The sequence below is a fragment of the Macaca thibetana genome, chromosome 1, assembly GCF_024542745.1.
Source record: "Macaca thibetana thibetana isolate TM-01 chromosome 1, ASM2454274v1, whole genome shotgun sequence".
Lineage (NCBI taxonomy): Eukaryota > Metazoa > Chordata > Mammalia > Primates > Cercopithecidae > Macaca > Macaca thibetana.
In genome coordinates this window covers 133,681,729-133,693,923 of record NC_065578.1, presented here as the reverse complement: position 1 = coordinate 133,693,923, position 12,195 = coordinate 133,681,729, and the positions used below count along the sequence as shown (strand labels likewise).

Sequence of the window (12,195 nt, the reverse complement as noted above, 5' to 3'; positions counted from 1 at the left end):
GAGGGGGATTTGTAGTAGAGTGGGGCTGAATCCTCAGGTCCTGCCTTGTTCTCCTATCCCAGCCTAGTGATCGATACACTGAAGGAGGTAGATGAAACTCGTAAGTGCTACCGCATGGTTGGAGGAGTGTTGGTGGAGCGAACTGTCAAAGAGGTGCTGCCTGCTTTGGAGAACAACAAGGAGCAGGTAAGCAAGAATCATTGAATAGGATCGGGTACAGTGGCTGTAAACCCAGCACTTTGGGAGGCCAAGGTGGGTGGACTCCTTGAGTCCAGGAGTTCGAGACCAGCCTGGGCAACATGGTGAAACCATATCACTACAAAAAATACAAAAAATTAGCTGAGTATGGTGGCATGTGCCTGTAGTCCCAGCTACTCACCTGAGCCTAAAATGTCGAGGCTTTAGTGAGCTGTAATCACCTCACTGCACTCCAGCCTGGGTGACAGAGTAAGACCCTATCTCAAAAAAAAAAAAAAAAGGACAACAGCATAAAATAGCTTATGCTCATTATGCTATGCTAAGGCCAACTCTTAGACAAGAGGAATTGCTGACTGCTGTGGGCTCTGTGACCTGGCTGAATTGGGGTGGGAGGATTGGGGTTAGATTAGTGTTTCTCATAGAGTGTGTTTCACGGGTATGTGAATCAAAATCACCTGAAGGACTAATTTATAAATGCCGCTTCCCGAACCCACTGGATCAGAACCTTTGGGAGTGCCATGAAGTGACATTTTAAAAATAAGCTAGGCTGGGCGTGGTGGCTCACACCTGTAATCCTAGCACTTTGGGAGGCCGAGGCGGGCAGATCACGAGGTCAGGAGGTCGAGACCATCCTGGCTAGCATGGTGAAACCCTGTCTCCACTAAATACAAAAAACTGGGCATGGTGGTGGGCATCTGTGGTCCCAGCTACTTGGGAGGCTGAGGCCGGAGAATGGCGTGAACCCGGGAGGCGGAGCTTGCAGTGAGCCGAGATTGCGCCACTGCACTCCAGCCTGGGCGACAGAGCGAGACTGCATCTCAAAAAAAAAAATAAGTAAAAAATGAAAAAATAAAAATAAGCTCATGCCTGTATTCCCAGTGCTTTGGGAGACTGAGGCAGGAGGATTGCTTGAGGCAGGAGTTTGAGACCAGCCTGGGCAACATAGTGGGAACTTGTCTCTGTAAAAAATAAAAATAAACAGCCCAGGTGATTCTAAGTACATTAAAGTGTATAAACCACTGCTTTCAAGAAAGGAATAATTTTAATATCTGGACTCCTCTACTTGGTTAAAGGTAAGGTTAAACATGTTAACACTTCCTCCAGCCATAGTCCATTCCAGGTGGGGGAAAGGAGTCCTGAATTCCTTATATAATCCCTGTCACTTGTCCTCTAGATACAGAAGATCATTGAGACATTGACACAGCAGCTTCAGGCAAAAGGAAAAGAACTAAATGAATTCCGGGAAAAGCACAACATTCGTCTCATGGGAGAAGATGAGAAGCCAGCAGCCAAGGAAAACTCAGAAGGGGCTGGGGCTAAGGCCAGCTCAGCTGGAGTGTTGGTCTCCTAGGGACCAAGGCCTTTGCATTTTTTTCTACCCTGACTCCCACTTCTGATTTCTCTTTATTGTTATTATTATTATTTTCTCTGCTATTGTAATATTTTTTGTTAATTAAATGTTTTGGTCAGAATGCTTAGCTGTAGCCTGAAGTTTTCTCCCACTTAGGGGTGGAAATTGTTTTGAGACATGGAACAGCATATGATTTGTGGTTTTTGTTTCCATCAGGTTAATGACTCATAATATGAGAATAGGACCCATATTTATTTTATCCTTTCCTTGCAAATAAAGGTATGTCCACTTATTTACTGCCTTTCCCCCTCCCCCCAAAAATTTCAGAGACAAATCTTGAGTCTCAGATTGAAATTTAATAAGCATTTGAAGTGAAGCAGGTAGCTCTGGTGATAATGCTTTATAGATTTGCAACAAAGCAAAACAAAACGAGGCTTAGTGGTGTGTCTCGGCACTATTTAGATAAGGAAGTCCAGAACGCAAACCTGTGGACTGGCTGTCCTGCCATCCTCACCAAAACCCCCAACCAGGTAAAGCTGATCATTCCAAAGGCAGGTGCGATGGCCCACGCGTTTCATCCCGCGATCTGCACAGGGGAAGTGGAACCACAGAGGAGGAGATGTGCCTGTTGGATGGGGCAGAGGGTGGTTATTGAGGCAGTAGCACTTTGTCATTCACAGAACACAACATGACCAAGGGCTTGCCCACTGTTTTTCTGCTCACTTCATTTGTAGGCCTCTTCAAATGCTTAATATTCTGTGTACTCCTTTAACTCCTGTCAACTAATTTTTCATCCTCCCTACCCCATCACTCCATCCTCTTTCTGTAGTCTTCAGCTTCCCCCATCTTCCCACCTTTCCCCCCTTCAGCCATTAGTCTGGCTCTCACGGGTATCATAGATGTAGAGATCATTGCAGATGGTGTCTCTAGCTCTGGTCAGAGTTTCTCCACCAAACAGCACAGCAAAGGGCCCAACCACAGAACATGAGTGATGCCGTAGTCCATGGGGCCCCTTCTGGGACCCCTGCCCACTGCTCACAAGCCTTGCAAGCTTTTCCATCAAATGAGGAGCAACAGGTGGTTCCTCCTTGGGGAGAAGGAAAGCACTGTCTGAAGAGACCTGGGCATCACAATTTCAGCCTCTTCCCATCCTAAACAAGATGTGTGGGGAGCTAATACCTTTATTTTCCCATGACTCCAATGCCTAGCTACTTCTGGTTCAGCTAAGTTGCAACCTCCGAAGAGCAATAGCTGATGACCTGGATGGGGTCCAGGAGTTTGGAGCAGGGCCGCACAGTGACCTGAGCGTGAGGCTATGTGGCAGCCTTCTTGCTTGTAGCTGTGGACATGCAGAAATTCAGGCCTGAGTGGGTTTTCTGGAAAATGTAAGTGCCACCGCTCTTGCCAAGGATGGATGGAGAAGAGGCATAGGGCAGTGCGGTAGGTGGGATGAGAGGAAGGGTAATACTGTAGAGAGCTCAGCTAGCTTAAACATGGTAGGTTCGGAGGGTGCGAGGGTGAGGACGTGGATAAATTGCCTGAGAAATGTTTAGGCTTTTGTTTTTCCAGAGTGTAGATGAGAGTGAAAGGTTTTGGGCAGGGGGTGCCATACCAATAGGTGCGGGCGCTGGGGTCCAGCCTTAATGTGTAGATGCTTCCATAGCGTCGCTGAGTGTGGATACCGCCCTCCCGGCCAGCCACCTGCAGCTCTCGGTCAGAGATGCGGGTGCAGGTGTGACTACTGAGGCCGGTGGGGGGGCAGTCACCAGGGGTCGCTGTCCACGCCTCCCACACATCGCGCTCTGTGTCCAGCGCGGTCACTGTGGCCAGGCGGCGAGACCCGTCCCAGCCGCCCACCACGCAGAGCCAACGCCCGCCCACGGGTGCCGCGTCGTGGTGACTGCGCGGGGGGCTGCCCCGGGATCCCAATCGTACGGTCTGGCCCCTCGCCGGGTCGAAGACCACCGTATCGCTGCTGGGCTCTCTCGTTCCTCCTGCTAGGAGACCACCTACGAGATAGAACCGTCCCCGCAGTTCGGTGCATGAATGGAAGGCCCTAGCCAAAAGCGCGTCCCGCGCCACTGGCCTCCAGGCCCAGCCTGAGCCTGCGGCCCGACCCGGGGGCACGGCCACCGCCATGGGCCCCGGGGAGAGGAAGGGCGGTGGGGTCTGCGGCTTGGAACGAGCCCCTACATGGCAGGCCAGGCACCTCGCCTTCCGCGGGCTTCCCCGGGAACCTCCCCCTACCAGACGCCAGCCGGGGTTCCCACCTCAAGCCCAGGCTTTCTCTCCGCCGTCGCCCAGCAACCACTGCAGCGGCTGCAGCGCGACCGCTGCAAACCGAAGGTCGCAAAGCAGCAGTCACCGTGGAGACAGGACACCTGGGTTGCTATCGGGAACCGTAGCTGTATCAGGTCAATAAAAATCTTGCAAGATTGTTAACTTCAGAAAGTCGGAGGACAGTCGGCTCCTCAGAATAAACCCTTGTGATCTCAGCTGTGAACTGATTTGCGATTATGACATTTGAGGTGCAGGTGCTGCTCCACTAGGGCCGGAAGGGATCATTTGGCTTCAGGGTTTCTTACTCCGGCTAACCACCCCAGGGATGAACAAGGAAGGAGAAGCAAAAGTCAGAGGGTGGGGGAGGTGAAAGTGGACTGAGCACTGGCCCGAGAGAGAGGAGACCTGGGTTCTAGTCCCGACTATGCCCCGACCCTCAAAGGCATTGTTTCTCTTTAGGCCTTCTCAGTTTGTCATTCATCAAATAGGCTGTTGGTTTATTCCCAAAGAAGGTCCCGATTGATTGGGTGGGAGAGTCCTTTCAGCTCTGGCCACTAGAGGGTAGCAGAACCCAGTCTCTCAGGGTACGTACACACACACACACACACACACACACACACACACACACACACAGAGAGAGAGAGAGAGAGAGAGAGAGAGAGAGAGAGAGAGAGAGAGAGAGAGAGAGAGAGACCCCCCCCCACACACACACACACACACACGAGAGAGAGAGAACCCCCCCACACATACACACAGAGAGAGAGAAGAGAGAGAGAGAGAGAGAGAGAGAGAGAGAGAGAGAGAGAACCCACGCAGCCTTAGAAGGGTGAAGTGGGGGAAAAGTGAGAAAATGAGAAAACAGACCCCTACCCTTCTTTCCCTGATATCTTTTATTTAAGCCAGGTTCCAGATACTAACTCTGTCCCCAAGGACCAAGTGATAAAAAGAGGCCCAGATACAAGCTTACTGGTTTCAGCTGAAGGAGGAAATACAGACAGAATTTTCCTCCCAACACAGCTGGGGTGGGGCAAAAACAGGATCTGTGTCCTCTGGGACTGGGCTGTAAGTGGGAATGATGACTGCTACTTGTGGCCTTTGGTTTCTACACATCACCTTGCTCCCCATCATCCCTGAGATACTGAGACCATAGAGAGTGGCCAGGCAGGAGGATCACTTGAGGCCGGGAGTTCAGGAGTTCAAGACCAGCCTGGGTAACATAGCGATACCCTGTCGAAAGAAAGAAAGAAAGAAAAAAGGAAGAAAGGAGAGAGTGGCCAGGGCTGCAGTGAGGATGGGCATGTAATGCAGGGTCTGATAGCACAGCAGGGCTTTCCCCTCCTCTTCCCAACTCTTGGTCCTCAGAGAACACAGCATGGGGATGGCATGGGCAGGAAAGGCACAGTTATAGAGACTGGAAGATTACCAGGACCTGTTCCCCACCTGTGCCTTAAAGCCAAGATTCAACAATAGCTTTGAAAGTCTCTGCCCTCCCAACTATAGCTTTCCCTGGGTATGACAGGCAGTATTCTCAGTTTTCCAAAAATCATGGTAAGAATCTCTAAAAAATCACTGACTTTTACTGTCCTTGGCTGAAATTTAAAAGTCAGTCTTTTCCCTCAGGCTTCTCACTGGCTAACCTCCCAACAGCTGGATTCAGATCTGTCATACTCCTAGGATTAGGCAAGGGCTTGCCTTAGGGGTGGGGCAATTTTGCTTAAACCTTATTGGCCTATATGTCCATTTTAGTCTCTTGCTTTTGCCTAAGTCTTGGCTGTTCTGTCAGACTTACTTTCTGTCTCTCCTGGATAGAAATGGGAACTCCCCACCCCAGGGGCCTTTCCAGCTCCTCTCTCCCAGCTTCCTCTCTGACTCTGAGTCCTTAGCAGTAGGCATCTTAGTTAGACATAGAGCTTGAACCTCACATACTCCTTGGCTGTACCCTCTCCACTTCTGACCTAGATGCTTCCAGTTCCTCCTAATAGCTGGAAGCATCTGTCCATTGCTTTGCCATCCCAAGACCCTGGGAGAGGAACTGCCTAGGACTCCTACTTTCTTAGGTTAGTTTGAACCAAATCTATATTTTGAAGGAGAGAGAAGAGAAGCCAGAAAGAGAGAAACAGAGAGAGGAAGAAAGCAAGCCAGCCAACCTGGACTTGCATGACACATGCTTCACACCGCAGGACAGCATCTGCAGTGGTCTATAATGACCTTGTCAATGATACAAACTGAAAGGGCATTAAGATAAGTGAAAGGGAGAACTGAGAGAAAATTGTGAGACAGGGAAAAAGGCAGCCAGGGCTGTAAACCTGCTTTTACCTGCTGATAATATCCAGGGACAACCTCTGTCCAGAAATGAGAGCAGGGACTGGATATCCTGAAAGTCTTACAATCCTGATGTGATCCTCTGATGTTGGCTTTGTCTCAGTTGGCCAAGAGTCTATGTGATCTCTAGCAAGCAAGCACCCAGCTTCCTACCTAGCCTTAGATGTGTGTCCTAGCCCCAAATCTATGGCCCCTTGCCTCAAACCTTCACAAAGCTCTTACTCTATCTTCTCCCTCCCTTAGCCCCATTTTCTGACCCTGGAACCATCTCTGCTTCTTAGCATTATTCAGTACATACAGAAAACCAACAATTGGGCTGGGTGTGGTGGCTCACCCCTGTAATCCCAACACTTTGGGAAGCCAAGGTGGGTGGATCACTTGAGGCCAGGAGTTTGAGACCAGCCTGGCCAACATGGTGAAACCCCATCTCTACTAAAAATAAAAATAAAAATAAAAATATTAGCCAGCCGTGGTGGTGCATGCCTGTAGTCCCAGGTACTCTGGAGGCTGAGGCAAGCTAATCGCTTGAACCTGGGAGGCCGAGGTTGCAGCGAGCTGCGATTGTGCCATTGCACTCCAACCTGGGTGACTGAGTGAGAGAGAAAGAGAGACAGAGAGAGAGAGAAAGAAAAGAGAGAGAGAAAGAAAAGAGAGAGAAAGTAAGAGAAAGAAAGAAAGGAAAGAGAAAGAGAGAAAGAGAGAAAGAGAAAGAAAGAAAGAAAGAAAGAAAAAAGAAAGAAAGAAAGAAAGAAAGAAAGAAAGAAAGAAAGAAAGAAAGAAAGAAAGAAAGAAAGAAAGAAAGCCAACAATTGCACCAAAGGGTCTTAGTCGCACTCTCAAGACTCCCACAGTTCCCTCTGCCCGTGTCTCCCAGGCTGTCCCCATCCTTCAGGCCCTTTCTTTGACTCTTCTTCTGCTGTCCCCTGACCCTTCTCTATTTCTCACACAGCTTGATTTCCTGGCCCTATGCCATCCTGGCCCCAATTCTGACTCTTTGCTCTCAACTCAGCCAGAATAAAGACATAGACAAAAGGACAGAGCAATGATCAGGCAAAGAGACTGCATGAGGTCAGATCTTGAGAGCTCCTTTGACTGGATGTAAGCTAGGAGATTGAGAGAAAGGTGAAATTGTAAGCAGGCTTTAGGGTGGAGGGGAGTGGTAATCAGCCAAGTTAGAGAATGATGGAGAGGTGGGATAAGGATGGGGAGGAGCTTATGTTGTTGAGGGAGTAGGCAATGTTGAATAGGAAAGTATCATTGGGTCATTGCTGAGTGGTGGGAATTGACGGCGGAAGAGAGAAGGACTTGAGTAATCATGGCAACCAGAAATTTCTCTTCGGGTCCTTCTCTCTCTGTTTCAGATTTTGTCTTGGCCACTTCAGCCACTTTGTCTCTTTGAATTCTCCCCCTTCAATAACTCATATGTGTGTGTGTGTGTGTGTGTGTGTGTGTGTGTGTGTGTGTCCAATACAATCCCTGACTTATGATGGTTCAACTTACAATTTTTCTTTTTCTTTTCTTTCTTTTTTTTTTTTTTGAGACGGAGTCTTGCTCTGTCACCAGGCTGGAGTGCAGTGGCACAATCTCGGCTCACTGCAACCTCCACCTCCTGGGTTCAAGTGATTCTCCTGCCTCAGCCTCCTGAGTAGCTGGGACTACAGGCACGCACCACCAAGCCCAGCTAATTTTTTGTATTTTTAGTAGAGATGAGGTTTCACCATGTTGGCCAGGATGGTCTCAATCTCTTGACCTCATGATCTGCCCACCTCAGCCTCCCAAAGTGCTGGGATTACAGATGTGAGCCACCGTGCCCAACCCAACTTACAATTTTTTAACTACAGTGATGCAAAAATGATAATGTGTTCAGTAGGACCCATACTTGAATTTTGAATTTTAATATTTTCTAGGGCTAGCGACTGGTATATTAAACACATTTTCAAGTTATGTGTTCAGTTTGCAATGGGCTTATCAGGACATAACCCCATCATAAATGTCAAGGAGCATTTGTGTATTTTTTCTGTCTCTAAGTTTCCATTTTTCTCACTGTGTCTTGAGATCTGTCTATCACTGTTCCGACTTTTGCGTTTCTCTCTCTGGGTTACTGCCCTTTTTTTCCTGCTGGACAGAGCCAGCCATCTGATTTTCCTGCAAAGAGCTTTAGAACTTTCCAGAAGTGGCCATTCTTCTTCCCTTTGGCTGCTTTCTAGAACTGTAGCACCAGTTTGGGGTCCTCAGGCACAGTCATAAGGTCTCAATTTTTGATGAGGACCTGAGTGAGCTTCAATACATAGGGCCTTTTCAGGGAGTAGAATTTCCCTACAGTGGGGTCTTAGTGTCAAAACAAAGACATTTGTGCCTTAACCCATACTCTGGTCCTGGATTTCATGGTAGTGTGTTCATGGAAACTTGGGAAGTTCATGGGGTGAGTGCAAGGAGGACGGGGCTCTGCACACAACTGGATCTACTGAGAAACAGGACCTGAATATGCCTTGCATTCAACTGCCTCCTCCCCTGGATGGCACACTCCAGCTTTAGGGCCCTCGAGGAACAAGCAAATTCAGTCCCCTGAGCTCCAAGGGTTGTTAGGCAACCAAGAAATGTGGTTATCATTAAAGAATGGGGCTGGGTATTGGGGAATCGGTGGGCCTGCAGGATAGGCAAAGAACAACATAGCACATGGCAATGTTTTGACGTAATTTCCTAGAAAACAGAAGGCCACCATCCTAATATTGAGCATAGTGAAGCTCCATCTGGAGGAGAGCAAAGGTGTTTTCTAGGGGTGGAAAAACTGCTGGAGCCCCTGTGTTCTGTATAGGGGAATGCCCATACCTCCATGGATGGGGGGAGTGATCCTAGGGAAGAGCAGGAGGAGTGACTTTGAAGCCTCGGTCCTGGCGGGCGAGATCAAGGCCCATATTGGTAATCTTTCACTGTGTCATCAGCTCCCCAACACCTTTCTGTACAAACTGCAGAAAGTTTGCAATGAGCAGATCAGGAATAGCTTATCACAGAGACAAAGCTGTACAGAAATGGATCATAAATATTTTATCCACACTCATGCTTCCAACTAGTTACACTCTGATTTATTTTTCACCCTCCTCTCTCCCTAAGCACAAGGGACTCTCCCCCAGCCTCTGACTCTTCTCTGACCTGGGACCTCACTACAGACAGACAGGATATTACTCACCAAGGAGCTCTCTCATCTACTCCTACCCCCAACTCATCCTCCTGCACCCCACCCTCACTCCCACCCCTTCCCACCTGGGCCCACTCCCTCCCTCCCCCACTCAATCTGACCCTCACTCTCACTATTCTTCTCCCCCACACCACCCCACCCATCCTTGTCCCTCCCTGAGTCACCTCAAGTCCCATTGACACAAACAAAAATTTCAGCACAACCCACTCCAACCGGTTTGGCTGAGGCGTGCAGCCTGTCATGGGGACAGAGACAGGTATAAGTGGACGCTTGGATGCATGCAGATCATGAAGAACATCCACTGCTGTGCACACAGAGACAGTTCCACATATGTGCATAGCATGTACACGTACAGAGATACGTAGGGAGCACATGATGGTGGGATATAGCATATTACAGTTGTTTCTGTGTCTGACTCTCCCGATTGAGGGCTCCTTGAGGGCAGGGACTATGTGTTATGTGTCTTGGTCTCCTCCCTTGAGCCTGACACATAGTGGTACTCACTTAATGTCTGTTGAAGGAAGGCATGGGTGCAGGCGTGTACATGATAAAGACACTATCATGGCTTGAATTGTTCTCATTCTTAGGGTCCACAATATGGGTAGGAAGAGGGTAGGAGTGAGGCATGTGGGGAATGAGAATTCAATATGGAAGGGAGAACCGAACCAGGATACCAGGCATTGGTCTTGAAAATCTTCCTCATCCAATATTTCCTTCCAGCCTCAATCCTAGAATATGCCTTCCCCAGCCTTCATGCTAGGAGAGGGTAAGAGAGACCTAAGTTTGAGGGCATATTCTCTGAGAGCATGGCCCTTGTGAGACATACAGGGCTGAGGGGAGGGAGGAGACAGTGGGACTTGAGATAGATATTTGTGAAATGAGGAGAGAGAGAGATCCCTACCTCCGTCAAAGGCCTGGAGTGGGCTGCTAGACTCTAGTACTCCCTCTTAGGCCCTGTGGTACCCTTAGCCTACTTCAAGGCTGCATCTGGTGTTTACTGGGACCCAAACATACCCATGAAAAAATGAATATAGCCATACCCTAACTCCACCTCTGGACAGTTCTGCCTCCCTTCCATGCTCTGTATAGCTAGAGTTCAGGGTGAGTGATTAAGGGGCCTAACCAGGGGTTCAGAGACATCCTGACTGGTAGCACTTTCACAGGGGTATACCCTGAATGGACAGGCTGAAGGAGATTGGATACCCATCTTGTGAACTAACTGCTTTTCCACTCCTGTGCCTCAGTTTCTCTTGTGGCTTCCTGTACCTGGAGGGGTGAATCCGTGGGAAGGAAAGCAGCTCCTCCGAAAGCATGCGATAGGATCCAAGGTGTGATAATTATAATTATAACACAGGATGCTCCCCCTCCCATTCCCGCTGGCCCTACTCCACCCCTGCCACAGTGGATCTCAAAGCAGCATCTGGGTGGGGCTGTTCCCCTGGCACAGGTGGGGACCTGAAGAGGGGAAGGGGTTGGAGGCAGAGAGAAACTGGGGAATTCTGGCATCTGGCCTGGCCTGTAAGAGCCTCTGACCTGCAGGAAATAGCCCCTGAAGAAGAGGTCACTGCCGTGGTCATTGCTGACAGTTGGGATCTAGAGCCAGAGTTGGGGTCATAGTCCAGTGACAGGAGTAAAGTACAGGTCACAACCCCAGTTCAGGACAGTAACTCACAGCTAGTCGGGATCTCTGCTTTACTGATCCTACTTCACCACCCTTTCCATCTGGACAACTCATTTATTCAGAAATTCATGCCTCCACCAAAATGTAGTCAGTTCCCATGAAATGCTGTGGCCTGTCCTAGCATGGAAGACTGAGACAAGATTATAAAATAAGCCCAACTTTCAAGGAGTTCACAGGCTACAACTCTTGCCCTGTCCCACAATTTAATACTGAATACCTGGCACACAGCAGGCCTCAATCAATGTTTTTTTGACTTGAAGCTTACAATTTAGTTAAGGAGATAAGATGTGCACAAATTATGAGCACATAAGCTATAATAAAAGGACTAGTAAAGGCTGAGGAAGAATAGAAGAAAGATTAATTTGGGGTGGGAGGAGCAGAGAAGGCTTCACGAAGATGTGGCATTTGAGGTCAGCTTTGAAAGATGAATAAGAGTTTGACAGGTAGAGTTGGTGGGGATGGTGTGGTAGAAAATCTACATAGAAAAACTCTTCCTTACGGCTTCTTTATTCCTCCTCTCTGCCTCCTCCAGATGGAAGGGTCCTATTGCAAAACTTTAACCTATTTTTTTTTCTTCTCCCACATCTATCTCTATATTTACCTGGTTTTCGTTTTAGCCCTAGTCTGCAAGTGATCTTGCCTCTCCCCTTCACTAAATTTTCAGTGAGCGCAGAATATGGCCTCTTCCTCTGGCTATCCCAGGGAGGCCAGTAAGGTTTTGTGTAACTTGGCGGTCACTTTTTATGCATTCAGAATGGAAACATGTGGTCTGACAAGGATGAGTGTACTTATAGGAATACAGGACTCGTTGAAATTAAGATTGTCCTTGCAAAGTCCAGACATGTGGTCTTGTCTAATGACGTAGGAATACACTGGGTAAAATGACCATGGAGAGCCTAGAGAGGAACCTCTCTCCATTCAAGTTGTGCTGCTGCGCTTGTTACCTGGCCAGGTAACAAGATGTTGAAGCTGAGAGAGGGCCCTGATAGGGAAGCCAGGAACCCCTAGGGCTAATTCCTTGGCCACTTCCTTGGCTTCTCCCATATGGAGTTGGGATTAGAGGAGTTACGTAAATTATTTATCAGGGGTCTTTGAACTACTTCCCTACCTCAGGGATAGAGGTGTCTGAGCAAACCATGAGACTAAGTTGTGTGTCCTCTGGCAAGT

General features: G+C 48.7%; 2 protein-coding genes across 10 annotated transcripts in view; one reads left to right on the top strand and one right to left on the bottom strand.

Moving 5' to 3' along the window:
* The window catches only part of PFDN2 (prefoldin subunit 2), a 184,729-nt gene extending 183,058 nt beyond the window's left edge, over positions 1-1,671 (top strand). For all 8 annotated transcript variants that reach the window (XM_050759529.1, XM_050759531.1, XM_050759530.1 and 5 more), the window contains exons 4-5: positions 63-186; positions 1,373-1,671. In XM_050759529.1, the coding sequence (XP_050615486.1) occupies positions 63-186; positions 1,373-1,549 (301 nt within the window). In that variant the 3' untranslated portion in view covers positions 1,550-1,671. The remainder of the gene's footprint in view (positions 1-62; positions 187-1,372) is intronic.
* Positions 1,672-1,885: 214 nt separating this feature from the next.
* On the bottom strand, positions 1,886-3,785 carry KLHDC9 (kelch domain containing 9). 2 transcript variants are annotated; one of them, XM_050758353.1, is made up of 4 exons: positions 3,162-3,782; positions 2,729-2,888; positions 2,438-2,636; positions 1,886-2,174 (listed from the first exon to the last, which is right to left on the bottom strand). In XM_050758353.1, exons 1-4 carry the CDS (start codon positions 3,686-3,688, stop codon positions 2,008-2,010), a joined length of 1,053 nt encoding a protein of 350 aa, XP_050614310.1. In that variant the 5' UTR covers positions 3,689-3,782; the 3' UTR covers positions 1,886-2,007. The 2 variants fall into 2 exon arrangements, with proteins under 2 accessions (XP_050614310.1, XP_050614320.1); XM_050758363.1 differs by lacking the exon at positions 1,886-2,174 and having other exon boundaries at positions 2,476-2,655; positions 3,162-3,785.
* Positions 3,786-12,195: the final 8,410 nt, after the last annotated feature.